Here is a 13,948-nt window from a genome sequence, read left to right as displayed (position 1 = left end):
TAGAGATCCTAACGTAGTTAATTTCTTTTTTTTACACTACTCTTGAAATATGATGTCTATTTGCCTGTAAAAGGTATGTTAGAGTACACCAATCTCGGGAACGGGAAGGTCTTGGAGAATTCTAGAATTTAGTTTCAAATTTTCTGCACCCATCTTTCACCTTTTCCAACACACTCTGCTATGAATGCTACGCATCAGCTTTCATGCATAGAAATCGAAGTCAGCGGCATATCTAAAAACGGAAGTGGTAGGTCTTGTCAGGAAAGCGCCGAGGACATGATTGATGACTTGCACTCGATCTCTCCACCTTTACATCATCTTGTCATGGTCGTGGGTTTTTCTGTACGCATTAATAGTGAATTTGCCTCATTCTGAATGATTGATGTTCAACGGTGGCTGCGGCATTCCACTACGAACCCCACGTCCCTCGGATTAGGCTCAATCGCTTAGTTGTTTATTCAGATTTCGTTTGTCTAGGGAAATTTTCCCAGAGTTCCTAAAAAAGGACGGATTTATTGGAGATTTCGCCTGGCTGTGTGCAGTAAAAACAGAGATTCAGTCGCTTTCTTTAGGGACGGTTTTGTTTTACAGTTGGTTTCTAATTTTACTACCCTAAAAATTCCTGGTTTCATCTCTTAAGAGCTCCTAAAATCGGCGGTACTTCCTGACACAACACTTCCTTAGTTATTTAGCTAGCCAATTGCAGGAAACCATTTCTTTGACGAAAAAACTGCTTCTGAGCAGTGTCGGCTCCTTTGAAGTTTTGCTCGAAAAATTTGTGCTCCACTTTATACTTGCGTAACCGACAGCAGTATATTCTGTACCCTCGTTTTTACCGTATTTCTTCCATAAAATTTCCGGAAACGTTTCTTTTTCCTTTTAGATCTCAATCTTCTGATTTACGGATTTCCGCCCATTTCAACAGAAAACAGGGAGAAAATTGGGCACCGTGTTTAATGTAGAGGTACGGTAAGTAAATAAATACAGTAGGGAGTTTTTGTCGAAAAAATGCGCATGAGACCTGACATCTGAATAATATACAGAATTTACTTTTGAGATTTTATATCGGATGCTCATTCTAAAAGTTTGTAGAGGCTACACCACATTTTTATTCTCAAAATTTTGAAATTCCTATTTTTTTTTGCTTTTCTTTTGTTTGGTTCCTCATTCTTATCTTCATTTCTCCTTTTTTCTTTCCTCCTACTTTTAGAAAATTTGACTACATGCACTTCTATGAGTTCTTCTATGAGTGGTTTACTTGTTTATATCCATACGGATCAATATATGTTTCACTCATGATGCTCTAACATTTGAGCTAGGTGGATTCAAATAAAAAATACCGTGGGGCACGCGAATATTTACTGATCCAAATAATCCACTATTCATTCTCATCTAATGGTACCTTTATCATAAATAAGGCGGAATTTCACAGCACATACTTTCCAAGCTTTGTTCCTGCGCTAAAAACGACCACCGTTCCTCCTATGATTCCAAAGATTAGATGCAGATGACGTAGACAGAGGTAATTTTTAATGTATTTAATGTATCATGTCATAGAGCATCTTCCAATTTCCGGTACGTCTGGATAATCGAAGTGATGTTGTTTTTTTTGTTAAGGATAATACGATTACATCGGTCGCACGTCACTTCTTTTCATTTATAGTCGGAAAAAAGGCGCTACGTATGCTTGATTGGCGCTCGCTGCATCAGAAAATGAAGAATTGGTGGCACTTTTCTGATTAATTGTATATTGTTTGTATGATTAAAAGTAACATACGTATGCTAACGGATGTTAAACCGTCTAACCGTACTTCGTTAATGTCAACCGTCCTATTATACTTTTTAGAAGAAAATATATGTAGTTTTAGACTTACATACTCAACTTGCCCGAATTCCAGCGCGTTGAAACACTGCAATGCTCCTGAAATCCCTTATATTTCTTACGTATTTGCGATTTTTCCTCCAAATTTTTGCGCGTTTTTTTTCATTATTTTTATTGAGTTCATCCTTCATGCTAAATTACTCGATTTACAAACTGAAAGTAGTGGAAATTTCTTCTAAACGACCTCTAACCTGAAGCATTGAGCATTTCTTTCTCAATGTTTTTCCTCGGATTCATTTGTAACGATCTCTTTGAAGGATTTAATCCTTTGGGAATTTCACTTGTCTTGAATTTGCTGGAAAAAGTATAAGCATGAGAAGAAAGAAAAGCAAATCAAAATCGTTAGGAAATAATCGTAAGCTCTAATTAGCGCGTAGAAAATTTCATTATTGAATCAACAATTTTTCAGAAATTTCTAGTAATTTTTCAGACCTCCTTGAAGTTCATTTTCATTATTTAGCTTTGTAGTTTTAATTCAGTACATTCTTGAATTTTTCTAGCTACGCTAATTGCGCTTTCTCGGTTTTTTTTCTTTTTTTTCAAAATATTTTCCCACTTTTTCATCGATGTCGCCGAACAAATGACAAATGAAATGAAAAACGAAAAATTTTCGAAGCTAAGAAGTGATTGACGGGAACTTCTTCTGTTGTAAATACTTCTTCTACTGTAAATCTTCTATTCGTTTTTTTTTTCGGGAAGGGTGTGTCAATAGGATTTTAAGTACAATTTCCATTAATAAAGATAATACGTTTAAAGTTATAAAAAAATCCCAGAGTGTCACTCTTTTCTAGTTTTTAACAAATTACTTCCTTAAATCTGTTTGAGCGTAGATGGACTTAATCCTGTAAGTTCTGCTTGTGGTAATACTTAGTCAACATAAAAGGATACTAATTGGAAACAATATAATCAAATAAGGGCATTTAAAGAAGTTTTGCAACATTTGATGCAAGAAAAAAACTCGTTTCATCCAAATTTGCTCATCGGAAACGGCCAATGCTCTAATTGCAAACTCAAGATTGTGTGTTTACTTTTTCTCACTCTGCTCTCTGTTACTATTTTTAATGGTTTTCTATTTCATTTGTTTTAGTTATTGCTAGAAATATGATGCGTTTTTTTTTCCTTGGAAGAAAGGTCGAGTACAATGATGGACGCAAGTGAATCAAAAAAAAAGAACACGTTAGACGTTTTTGCCGATTTTCCAGTAAGACATTAATGAATTCGGCAAGGGCTGCAAAAGGGAATCGAACCTCCAAGTCTCAACGATTGGTATTCAATAAAATGGTAAAAATAAATAACTTCTAGGCAAATCCTTGTGTTTTGAATCATTAACGGTTTCTTTGGATTTGAATAAGAGCTATCTGGTTGTTAATTTTCTTTTATTTTTGTTTGGAGGAGATACTGCTAACCCTGGTCCACACCGTAGTACCCGCTGATGCATTATCGTAAGCGAATGATCCAACAGATGAAAAATTAAACTAAATTTGCAGAGTTTAAAAATACACAGCATGAGTGAGTGGATCGTCAGTTATTATTTTTTTTCAAAATATAGGGACATAGAATTCAAAATAACACAGATATAGAAGCACAGTGGGCGTGCCTTAAAAGATACGGTAGCCAGGTGTTATTGTTAGGTTAAATGGGAACGTATCGCACCCGCAACTCATCCGCATCGGAACCGGTGACGTGTGGAGTTTCGGTCTTTCAACAGCGAAATTTCCAATGATCCAATAGTTTTTTCCACTTCCGATCCTTCAATCTGATATAAAATTGAGAACTAAACTGAAAACTTCGACCTTTCGTTGCGGTTGAGCTTCTGAGTTTCAGAGTTTCAACTTTCAGAAGCTTCAACTTGGTTTCAATTTATTCTTGGTTGAAATTGAGGTGGGGGTTGTGTGGAGAGTCACACAGTAGTTTAACGTAATTGCTTTTCTTCATTAAAACTCCTTTTTTTCTTCGAAGTTTTCCTTAAGAGATTGTGCTTTGTCCAAGTTTGAAGTAGTAGGAAGTCAGTTTCACACGTACAAACTAAAAAAAAAACAAGGGCATTAACTAGGAAGTCGAAAAAACCTTTTTTTTTTGAAATTGAAGTGACGTTTTGCAAAAAATAACAGCAATACGTTAGATAAATTTCCTTCTCAGTTTTTTTTTTGCAAGAAGTCTTCGTGATGTTTGTGAAGTAAATTCGCTTACTTCTGTGAAGTTCCATGAACCTCTCACTCTTCGAATATACTTTCTTCCTTTTCTGTGTAAAGTATCGAAAAAGTGTTCAAAAAATCTCATTCAAACCCTTTGCTTTGTTTAGGTTTCGGAAAAAAAATTTCCGTTGTCATTTCAACGTCAATTTATGACCATTTTCTTTCGAATAATTCAATCGGATGCACGGATTTTACGCCTAGGTGTACCGGTTGCCATCCCCGTGCGCAAGTCGCGCATACTCAATTGGAATTTTTATTTTAGCGTGAATTTACGTCTTCACAAAGAGTTGTGTCTTTAAAGAAATGAAATTAGAGAATTTGACAGTAAAACTACCTAAATCTGCATTTAAAACCGTACATCCACGTACAGAGCTGCGGTGAGGAAATATTTGTATTGATATTCACCCTTATCCTTTCATAAGGGTTGTTTTAGAACAAATGGGGTTTCTCTCATTGTTGCTGCCGCTAATTGATCTTTCTTTTGGTTATAAGTCATCACACCACTCTTTTAGAAATTCGCAATGAAAAATAAAAATAAAGAATGTCATATTTTCTCGGCGAAGAAATTACTAATGCTGTCCTTTTTGTACCGAGATTATGTAGAGTTTCGATAATTTATTTGCGTCATTTGAGCAAAACCTTAATAATGACCTAATAAACACAATAAATCAATCCAGTACAAATTTGACACAATTCTCAGAACCATTTTTACCTGTACTTTAACTTATTTTCACCTGTTCTCCTAGTACATTTTAATAATCATAGTGTACTCTCTGTACAATTTTGCGAAATTTTATGCAATCTTGCTTCCATTCGTAATGATTAGATATTCACTATAAATCGCTACGCAGTTTTTGTTTCCTACAGGTGCTATCAAACAGCTTAGATTAGCACGTTAGCACGATTAGCCTGAATGGATGCAGTTCTACATTAATTTATTTTCATGTTTTGTTCCATGTAACTTGAAGGTTGGATGTAGCGCAGTTGGTTAGAGGTTCCTACACAGCTGTCTGTCTACACAATCGACCGGAGGTTCGAACCCGGAGGGAATCCGCCCTAATGCTCACCAAGCCTTTCTTCCCTCCGGGTTCGATGAATTGGTACCAGACTTGTCTGGGGGGATAAAACCACTGACTTGACACATCGGTTAGCCCTCGCAAGTCATTGTGCGGGTCAGTTTCGTTAACCTCAAAAGATTCTGAATTGAAGTGAACGTGGTGCCGCATCCCAAGCGGATTGATTAACGCCGCTAACATTTTATTCTTTATCCTCTAACTTGAACTTAGGCAACAGTTCTCATTTTATCCGCCCTCAAACACTTGTTGTCTTTAATTTTGGCATGAAAGATGTCAAAAAAAGAGACGTGGAAGTTTACAAGAGGAGTGAGAGGTAATTTAGCAGTGATGGAAGGAGCAAGCGAAATAGGCCCTGCTCTTTGCCTCTATCCTGACACCAGAAAAGAACTAATTACGAATATTGATTGACAAAGCTGGTTTTCTGATCTTCATTCTACACAAATTTTTACTTTTTGAGAGCCTATTACATCTGAAATTAATTCTACCTACTTCTTATTAAGCTACTACATTATAAACCACTCATTACCGCAGTTTACTTGATTAACTGAAGAGATATGTATTTTTCCCCCTGATTTTCGTAGTTTCTACGTTGAAGTATTTAATTCATTACTTTCCCCGCCTACTTTTTTCAATTACCATAGCTACCAGAACCTTTTGAATCATTTGAGTGCAGCCATAGTTCTCAATATGCTCTTGTACTCGGCCGTTACATAGGGAACCTACGTAGGACGCCCGACTTCCTGGCGCCCTCACCTCCTCGTGCACTTTTGATTGACGCTATTTTATGTTTGTTAAAAGTCCTATTAATAACTAATCAAATATTGTCAAGCTTTGTCACTTGTAATTTACTTCCAGGCAGGACCTAACATGGCTCGCTGCCTGTTTCACTGACACTGCCACAGTTTCTGTGCGCAGTATTTGTTTAATTTTGGAATTAAATGGCAAAGTTTTTTTTTTCTTTTCTGCCCAGGCTTTTGAAGTATGAGGTTTCTTATTAGGATGTAAGTAATCGCTGGTAAGGTCTTCATTGAGCATTAGTTGTTCGTTTAGGTGTATTTGTTCTTTACGTGTATTGGAACTTCTTTACCATACCACAATTTAGCCAGTTTACAGGCATCGCATCTACATGGAGTAACTTGCCTATGAATTGTTTTTGCTTGTTGTAGTCCTCTGAGTTTCCCACATTCTGTTTCAAAACCGCCGGATCCAAAATTGGGGAGTGGGGGGCACTCTATGGCATCCTCATTTCTGGAAGTATATAACTAAATCCCGTCGATGCCGTCGGGTCGGAGCCCTAAACACACCTAAACAAGACCTAAACATTAGTTTTAAGGGATCTATGACACGTAAACTAAAGCTACTGAGAGAAAAGGTAAGGTAGAGCATCCAGAAATAAAGGCGCCATTGAGAGATCACTTCCAAACCCATACTACATAGATTGTCCCCCACAGTCGGCGTCGAGTATGTTCAGTCGAGTGACGGCGGCACGCCATCGACTGGCAGAGCAGAAAAACGCCGAGGGCGCATAACAAGGTCAGAACCAGGCATCCGATCCGAAACCCTGTTAAGTTTTTTTGGGGATGGAGATCTGCGGGGGAATCTGCGTCCTCAAGATGGGTTAAGATAGTTTCTAGAAAATGTTAGAAATATCCTATCTATTTTCTCTCTGGTTTTTTTTTCTCTTTTTTTGTGTTTCAAAAGAGCTGCTCGCATTTCCAGAACTTTTTGTGCTGGATATTACTTCTCAAATTTAGTCGTCTTGTATGGTTATATTCATTTCGAAATGTTTTTTTAAACTTTCTTCCGCAATAGGGAGACTATACTATATACGTATATTTTCGGAGAAAAAAAACTTCAGTGGTGAAATAATGCGATTTCCATTTGCAGCTTGACTTAACTGGTTTTTTTTTTACCAGGCTCATCAAAGTTTTCTTTCCAAAAAATTCGAATTGCAAGAACAGCTTTTGATATAGTTGATTCCAAAAAAAGAGGGAAAAGATTGGCTTGCACATGTAACTGTTATTGCTCTTTCCTAACTTCGTAGAGAGATTGATCGCTTATCGCTGGTGAATTTCATGTTCTTTTCGTAGATTGTTCTAATAAACTAGATTGAACGTTAACTGGAGTCTAATTTATTCCGAAGTACTTTTATTTGCACCAGTTATTAAGTTCTTACTTTTCTTTTGATTTATTTCAGTTTATGATTGTTTTACTTCTTTACTCAAACTATTCTTACCTCATCATTTTTTAAAAGTTGTTTATCTCAAAAAAGGGTTGTTGATATCAACAATAACTTTTGCCATTGAAACTACTATACTGTCGAAGTTTGTTTTTTTACTACATATTCGAATTATATATAGAATGCACATATGCGTGTACTACAGTGCATTCCTAGAAACATTCGTTTACTTCACTTCCATCGTACTTTTAGTACAATTCATCGAAATTCATCGAAAGAGCGTATTAACTTGTGCTTTTTGATTTTTTTTTTCGCTGCGAATCAATACGGTCATCATAAACTCGGGGTGTTCTCTACAGATGCTGGACAAGACAGCGCTCCATTCTAGCTCAGATGGGAAAAATTGGGTATTGATTGACCCCAAGTCGAGGTCTTTTTTAAAGCCAAAACATAAACTTAAAGACATCACCCCACGAATCTGAGGTGGTGCAGATTTCAGGTGGAGTATTCGTATACGGGATGGGAGACTATGGAGAGGGGGGGGGGGGGGGGGGGGTGATTCCGTCCATTTCTGCTGTAAAAAACAGCCCGGAAGATCGTGGGTTGATGCCTTTAAGCACTCAACATGAAATAGTATCGGTCAAAAACTGTGATATAGCGGCGTAAGCATTTGAGGTAGCGGATACGACCTCCGCTAATAGCAAATAATGATAAAGACAATAATAATAGCAATAATATTAGTAATGATGGAGATAATAATGATAAAAATAGTAATATTAGTCTGTGAACTCTTTTTTTGTTACATTTCGAACAATAATAATGTGAAAGAGAGACTTCACATGATAGAAAACGTCATTTTCATGCCGTATATTGTTTGTACTAAGCATGCATCAATGAACTTGACGGAAACGACTTCACCTCGCGCGTCAATTGTTTGTTTTTCAGTGTTCTGATAGCACAACATACTGGGAAAGCAGTCAGCTGATTCCGCTACCTTTTCTTTCTGTTTATCGTTTCTTTTCTCCTTTCTTGTTAACTATTTACATCCGCTTTCTGAATACTCAACTCATCACGTTTCAACAATTCAGTTGACATCGACGATGTCGCCGAATCTGCAGCGGCCGACTCGGCACATCCGGAAAGTGTCGTCACAACGAAGTGAAAGCTACATGCAACTGAACCAGTATCGATTGATGGAGGAAATTGGACAGGTGAGGAGATATCCATTGTTGATCACACAAGTCACCGGCGAACCTACTGTGTTTGGCTGAAGTGCCTCATCCTCGGAAGCTTCCGAGGATGAAACGATGGTTGATAGGAGGACGGATCCAATGCTAAAGAAAGAGAAGTTTTTCCTACGACTACCATTATAAGATATTCTCAATCAGGCAATTACACTAACAATTAAAAAAAACTCAAAAGAAAAAAGCCGTAGTACGTTTATAATTCGTTCTTTTCTTGCGAGGAAAAAGAAGTTTCTGGAATTCCTAGGAAAACGAAAGTAGATCTTTTGTCAATTAGAGAGATGCAATTCTTATGAGTCGAGATCTTGGAATAGGTGGTGGCATGAAGAATTTCAATTCATTTCATTTTTAAAACGATATGATAAATGGCGGGGAAATGTTCCGTAGCGAATGTGCATGCAAATGTTGTGCTATTAGCATTAGGAGGAGCTAGCGAAGGTTGTGGCAAAACAAAGGAGAACTGTTGAAGTAGGTCTTGACTAGGAATTTTGTGGAGAGTTGGAATAATTTCCTGAAATTTACCCTGTTTTTTCAAACATCAAAAGTTTACGGTCGTAAAGACAAAAACAAGGTGAAGAGGAAAACTTTTCGGAAAAAAAAAACTTCTCGAGTGTATTATATAAACTGCGGACAACGCTGGATATCTTCCGTCGGCTGCTCTCAACGCATGTGCAGCTTTTTACGCACCTCTTTGCTTCTTCTGCCTTCAAAGCCAATAAAAGACTTACTGTGGTAACTGATTGAACGCATTCGTCCAAGATAGTGTACTGAATAACTCTGCTTATGAACCTCTCGAGTAATCGGAATAGTGCGATCCATTCGAATATTCGGAATAATATGATCCAGTCGATTTCTGTCAATTTATTCGAGGGCTTACCGTATTACATGACAAAAAGCGTTGAATTAACAATAACTATGCATGCATTGGATATCTCGACAAGAAGTCATACCAATGATAGAACGTCCTCACTCGGCCATAGCGGTTTTTTCTGCCTATCGATTTCTTCCGCAATGGAACTAGGTCAGGTTCCGTTACGTGGAAAAACCTGCAGCTGGCTTTCTTCTGATGACTCGCATTTGGAATTTCGTTCTCAAACTCGTTCTAGTCAGATTTTATGCCCTGAAAAATAAGAACTGAATAAACAGCTAAAAGAATGTTCACTAGGTTTATTTAGGATTCGTTTTCGTCTAGTACAATGAGAAAAAAGGTGAGTTAATCCCTGTAGAGTTCGAAATAGAACCTGCTACGCATGTGACTTTTCGCACCCAACGCAAATCCAGAATTTTTCGGAAGTGGTATTACAGACATTATGGGCAAGATTTCTGCTGAAAATCACTGCTTTTCACTGCACAACAATCGAATTCTATTTTCTCTTACCGTACCCAATGTCGTAATATGAACATCCGTTACGTTTCCGCAGTCCGCAGCAGGCTAAGTGACACGGATCGCAGTGGAGCAAAAATATCAGCATTGCTGATGGTTAATTATTCTTATTTCCATAATTGCGGACCGCGGAAGTAATCATCGTAAATCTAATGTTGTAAGCCATTCTGCACACTAATAATTTGATTTGGAGAGTTGCTGAAGTTTTGATGATCTATATCGCTTTCAGGGATCATATGGGATTGTTAAACTTGCCTACAATGAAGAGGACAGAAATCTGTATGCAATGAAAGTTCTTGATAAGATTAAACTACTGAAAAATTTCGCGTGTTTTCGTAAGTTCGCGGTTCTTTTTTTATTGGATGTGGTTCTCTGCCCACGTATGCCTGGTTCTCTTTGTAGGACCGCCACCAGCACGAAAGTCAAAACCCCCGCCTTCCACGCATAAGAATCCTCTGCAACTCGTCCAAAAGGAGATTGCCATCCTAAAGAAATTGAGCCATCCAAATGTGGTGAAACTTGTTGAGGTTCGTTTTTAGTCACGAAAATCGTGTGACTGTTGGAAATCATAGAGGAACAGAAAAAAGAAATGCTTGACAACAGAAAACCCAATTCAGACTTGTTTCTGGGCTTGGTTTCAGATTTTTTTTTGTTTTCAGTAGGTTTTCTGATTTTTTTTTATCAAGTTCAAGGTGTTCTTCAAGCTGTTCATCCAGAAATCCCTTTTTTCCCAGATCATTTTGAGCAACACATAACTATTTTATTGATGATTCTAATCTTTTCACGTGAATCGTTATTGCGAAATATGTGGATTGGTTACGAAATCCATACTATTAGCAGTGAAGCTAAGGAAACTAATTCGAAAATTGAGCAGGATTTTGTCTTATCGAAAAATAGAATTACATTGGTGAAGAAAAAAGCACTTCTTTAAAGGTTCTGGATGACCCAAACGACAACTATCTCTACATGGTTTTTGAATTTGTGGAAAGAGGTAGCATACTGGACGTGCCTACAGACAAGCCACTGGACGAAGATAATGCTTGGAAATATTTCAGAGACACACTGCGAGGACTTGAGTACTGTAAGTAATAGGTCATGTTTTCTTTTCTAAAGGTGGGGATTTGGCGAAGTAGGAATTTTCATTTGACTTCAAATAGTTGTTTTTAAGGAACATACGAATTAAAGGGTAGTTTATGTGATTGTCTAAAGTTATTGAAAGTTTGAAGAAATCCAGAGTGAAGATAGATTAGGAGGAAGCGGTTCTACTTTTATCGTACCTAGCCAATGAGTTTATACAAAAAAGATTTGTTATTTTTTTTTCAGTGCACTACCAGAAAATCATCCACCGTGATATCAAACCGTCCAATCTGCTTTTGTCGGATTCCGGTCATGTAAAGGTGAGCTTTACTTTTACAAATTTTGCGCACTCCTTGTTCAGTAATTGTTATAGTATTTTTTGTTGTTCAAAAGTGTTTCATCACCATTCTAAATTCTGATTAAGATATGCTGTGAAATCTGTCTTAAATGTGACGCAGTTACGGCCCTGAGCCTCTTCATTTATTTAGTTTTCCACAAACAAAGTGGATAAGATGGCCTCTTCAGAAGTGCTTCACCTTCCCTCCTTCTGAGCAGCTCATTTCGCTGAGTATCGAATCTGAAATAGCGACCTAAAGTCAGCATATATTGATTTTTACATTCTGACGCAGAAATTGTCTTTTTGGGATTCTTCCTTATCATTTCTTTCATACTACATTATCGTATTGAATGTTACATGAGTAACTTAGTCAATATGTACATTAAAAATTATGAATTATTGCAAACGTATACAATTAGAAAACAAAAATTCTAATAATAGTTTCTCTCACTATCTGTTATTTTCAGATAGCTGATTTTGGTGTCTCTTGTGAATTCGAAGGAATTGACGCGTTTCTCTCCGGAACGGCCGGGACGCCTGCCTTTATGGCTCCGGAAGCACTAACAGGTGAATCTCAATGACCAACAAAACCTTAAAAGGATAGTCGTCAATTGTATTTTATTCCAGAAGGGTCAAACCACTTCTATTCTGGTCGTGCTCAAGATATTTGGTCTTTAGGTATTACACTATACGCTTTTGTTATTGGAAAGGTACGTAAAAGCTTTGTTTGGGAAGTATTTGATTTTTAACATTTTGAATCGTTCACATAACTGCCTTCCATTTCTCCTTTTCAAATCCTTGTTCCCTAATTTTTATCATCGTTGTTGCTATTTTTTTTTCATCTTTGACGTTCTGCAGTGAAAGAGTGATCGCTTTGATTTACATTTGTCGCCAAGACGTTAGCGGGACGTCTTATGTTGTAATTTCTCAGCCACTTCGAAGAATACGAAGCCGATACTTTACTAGTAATACGAAATTTCACTGCACTGTGCTTTAAAATTACAATACAGTACAACTAGAGTTATTTTGTAACACATCTGCAACTCCAAACCTTTTACATCTTCTTTGAACGTCATTCGTCGTTGCAACTTCTCTTCTATTTTGGTTTATTGTTATTTTTGACGTATTACTTCCATTGTAGTTAAAAAGAATATTATCTTACGTTCTTCCCTGAATTTTGTGAAGTCGGAAGTTTATAGGTGCCTTTTTGGGATGCGTATGTGATAGCGCTGCATCGAAAGATCAAAAATGATCCGGTGGTGTTTCCGGAAGAGTGAGTTCATTCTTGCTATTCTTCTGTCGCGTTTTAATTTTAAAAGATGTTCTTTTTCTCCTTCTTTCCACTATCCGAAAGTTAGCGCTCCTTTCAGGCCACATCTAAGCGACCCATTGAAGGATTTGATCCTCGGAATGCTGAAGAAAGATCCGGGGCATCGATTGTTGTTACAGGAGGTCAAGGTGCGTAGTCGAATTCGAGAACAGCGCAAGTGATCGATCCTCCTTCGAGAACTTTCCAAATCAAATAGTTGACGTGTGAACGCAGATATTCCACTTGGGGATTTAATCACAGCATCTGTCTTTTGTTTTTGAAACATTAAGGTGGTTTTAATGCATGACTTGCCCCTTGTTTTTATATAGATGTTTTCCTTTGAATTTTTCTTTCTTATTGTCTCCTCCAATTTTTCTGATTCTAACGAGAGCGACAAGATTATGTAGTATTGTTTTGTTTATGATGTTTCATTGCGCTTTCGTTCGTCGATGCTGTGTGTTATTGATCAAAATGACGTGAAGTTTGGCGCAGTTGCGTAGGTGGCTGTGTTGAGGCGGGGCAGCTGGTGGTTTGGATCAAGGTGGCACCATCACGAACTGCAGCGCAGCCGCTTTCGCAACTGCACGAAGCATCATGCCATCTTGTCCCGACTATAACTTCAGGGCCAAATATTGGTCGTAGGTCTATCATTGATGACATCGCTCCTTTAGATCCATGCGTGGGTCACCCGGCGTGGTACGTGCCCTATGCCGTCAGAGGAGGAGAATTGCCATTTGGTTACAGTAACAGATGAAGAGATCGAGAATTGTGTGCGAGTTATCCCGCGCCTCGACACTCTTATACTTGTCAAAGCGATGGGACATAGAAAACGTTTCGGGAATCCATTCAGGTGCTCCTTTATGGTTTTTCTTTCTTTCATTATTTCTGCACAGATAGACAGAGAGGGGAGGGAGGGACTGAAGGAAGAGAATGACAGTTCTTCCTCTTATTTTAACAAATTTGATCCGGCACCGATGATTCTTGATGTTAATTTGATGTGTCGATTGTAGAAGTTCGAAAACTTCATTGCGAGACCGGCGGAAGTCGAATTCTGTGAAGGACCCCACGTATTGCCCACCCCCAACAATTGCCAACGGGGAGGCCAGGTAATTCTGCACCAGATGGTTATTCGCTTTTCACGATTTGCCCTGGTAAAAATCAATTTGTATTTCAGACATGACTCCAACGGACTTGACGTACCACTGTCGAAACTGCATTTATCGCCAGAAACCTATCCGACGAAAGCGGCGTCAGCTCGTCAATAG

At 37.9% G+C, this 13,948-nt stretch overlaps 1 protein-coding gene across 3 annotated transcripts in view; it reads left to right on the top strand.

Annotated features, from left to right (window-relative positions):
- The window catches only part of RB195_012463 (uncharacterized protein), a gene marked incomplete at both ends in the record, with an annotated part of 59,785 nt that extends 45,837 nt beyond the window's left edge, over positions 1 to 13,948 (top strand). For 2 of the 3 annotated variants that reach the window (XM_064194317.1, XM_064194319.1), the window contains 13 exons: positions 8,421 to 8,543; positions 9,752 to 9,784; positions 10,190 to 10,295; positions 10,363 to 10,487; positions 10,894 to 11,041; positions 11,284 to 11,357; positions 11,842 to 11,941; positions 12,002 to 12,084; positions 12,574 to 12,647; positions 12,745 to 12,832; positions 13,355 to 13,533; positions 13,694 to 13,789; positions 13,858 to 13,948. In XM_064194317.1, coding sequence (XP_064051900.1) covers positions 8,421 to 8,543; positions 9,752 to 9,784; positions 10,190 to 10,295; positions 10,363 to 10,487; positions 10,894 to 11,041; positions 11,284 to 11,357; positions 11,842 to 11,941; positions 12,002 to 12,084; positions 12,574 to 12,647; positions 12,745 to 12,832; positions 13,355 to 13,533; positions 13,694 to 13,789; positions 13,858 to 13,948 — 1,320 coding nt within the window. The remainder of the gene's footprint in view (positions 1 to 8,420; positions 8,544 to 9,751; positions 9,785 to 10,189; positions 10,296 to 10,362; positions 10,488 to 10,893; positions 11,042 to 11,283; positions 11,358 to 11,841; positions 11,942 to 12,001; positions 12,085 to 12,573; positions 12,648 to 12,744; positions 12,833 to 13,354; positions 13,534 to 13,693; positions 13,790 to 13,857) is intronic. The other variant, XM_064194318.1, reaches the window with a different exon arrangement.

The sequence above is a fragment of the Necator americanus genome, chromosome III (genome assembly GCF_031761385.1).
Source record: "Necator americanus strain Aroian chromosome III, whole genome shotgun sequence".
NCBI classification, from domain to species: Eukaryota; Metazoa; Nematoda; class Chromadorea; order Rhabditida; family Ancylostomatidae; genus Necator; species Necator americanus.
Note: the sequence above shows the minus strand (reverse complement) of the source record. Positions and strands in the feature narration are given on the sequence as shown.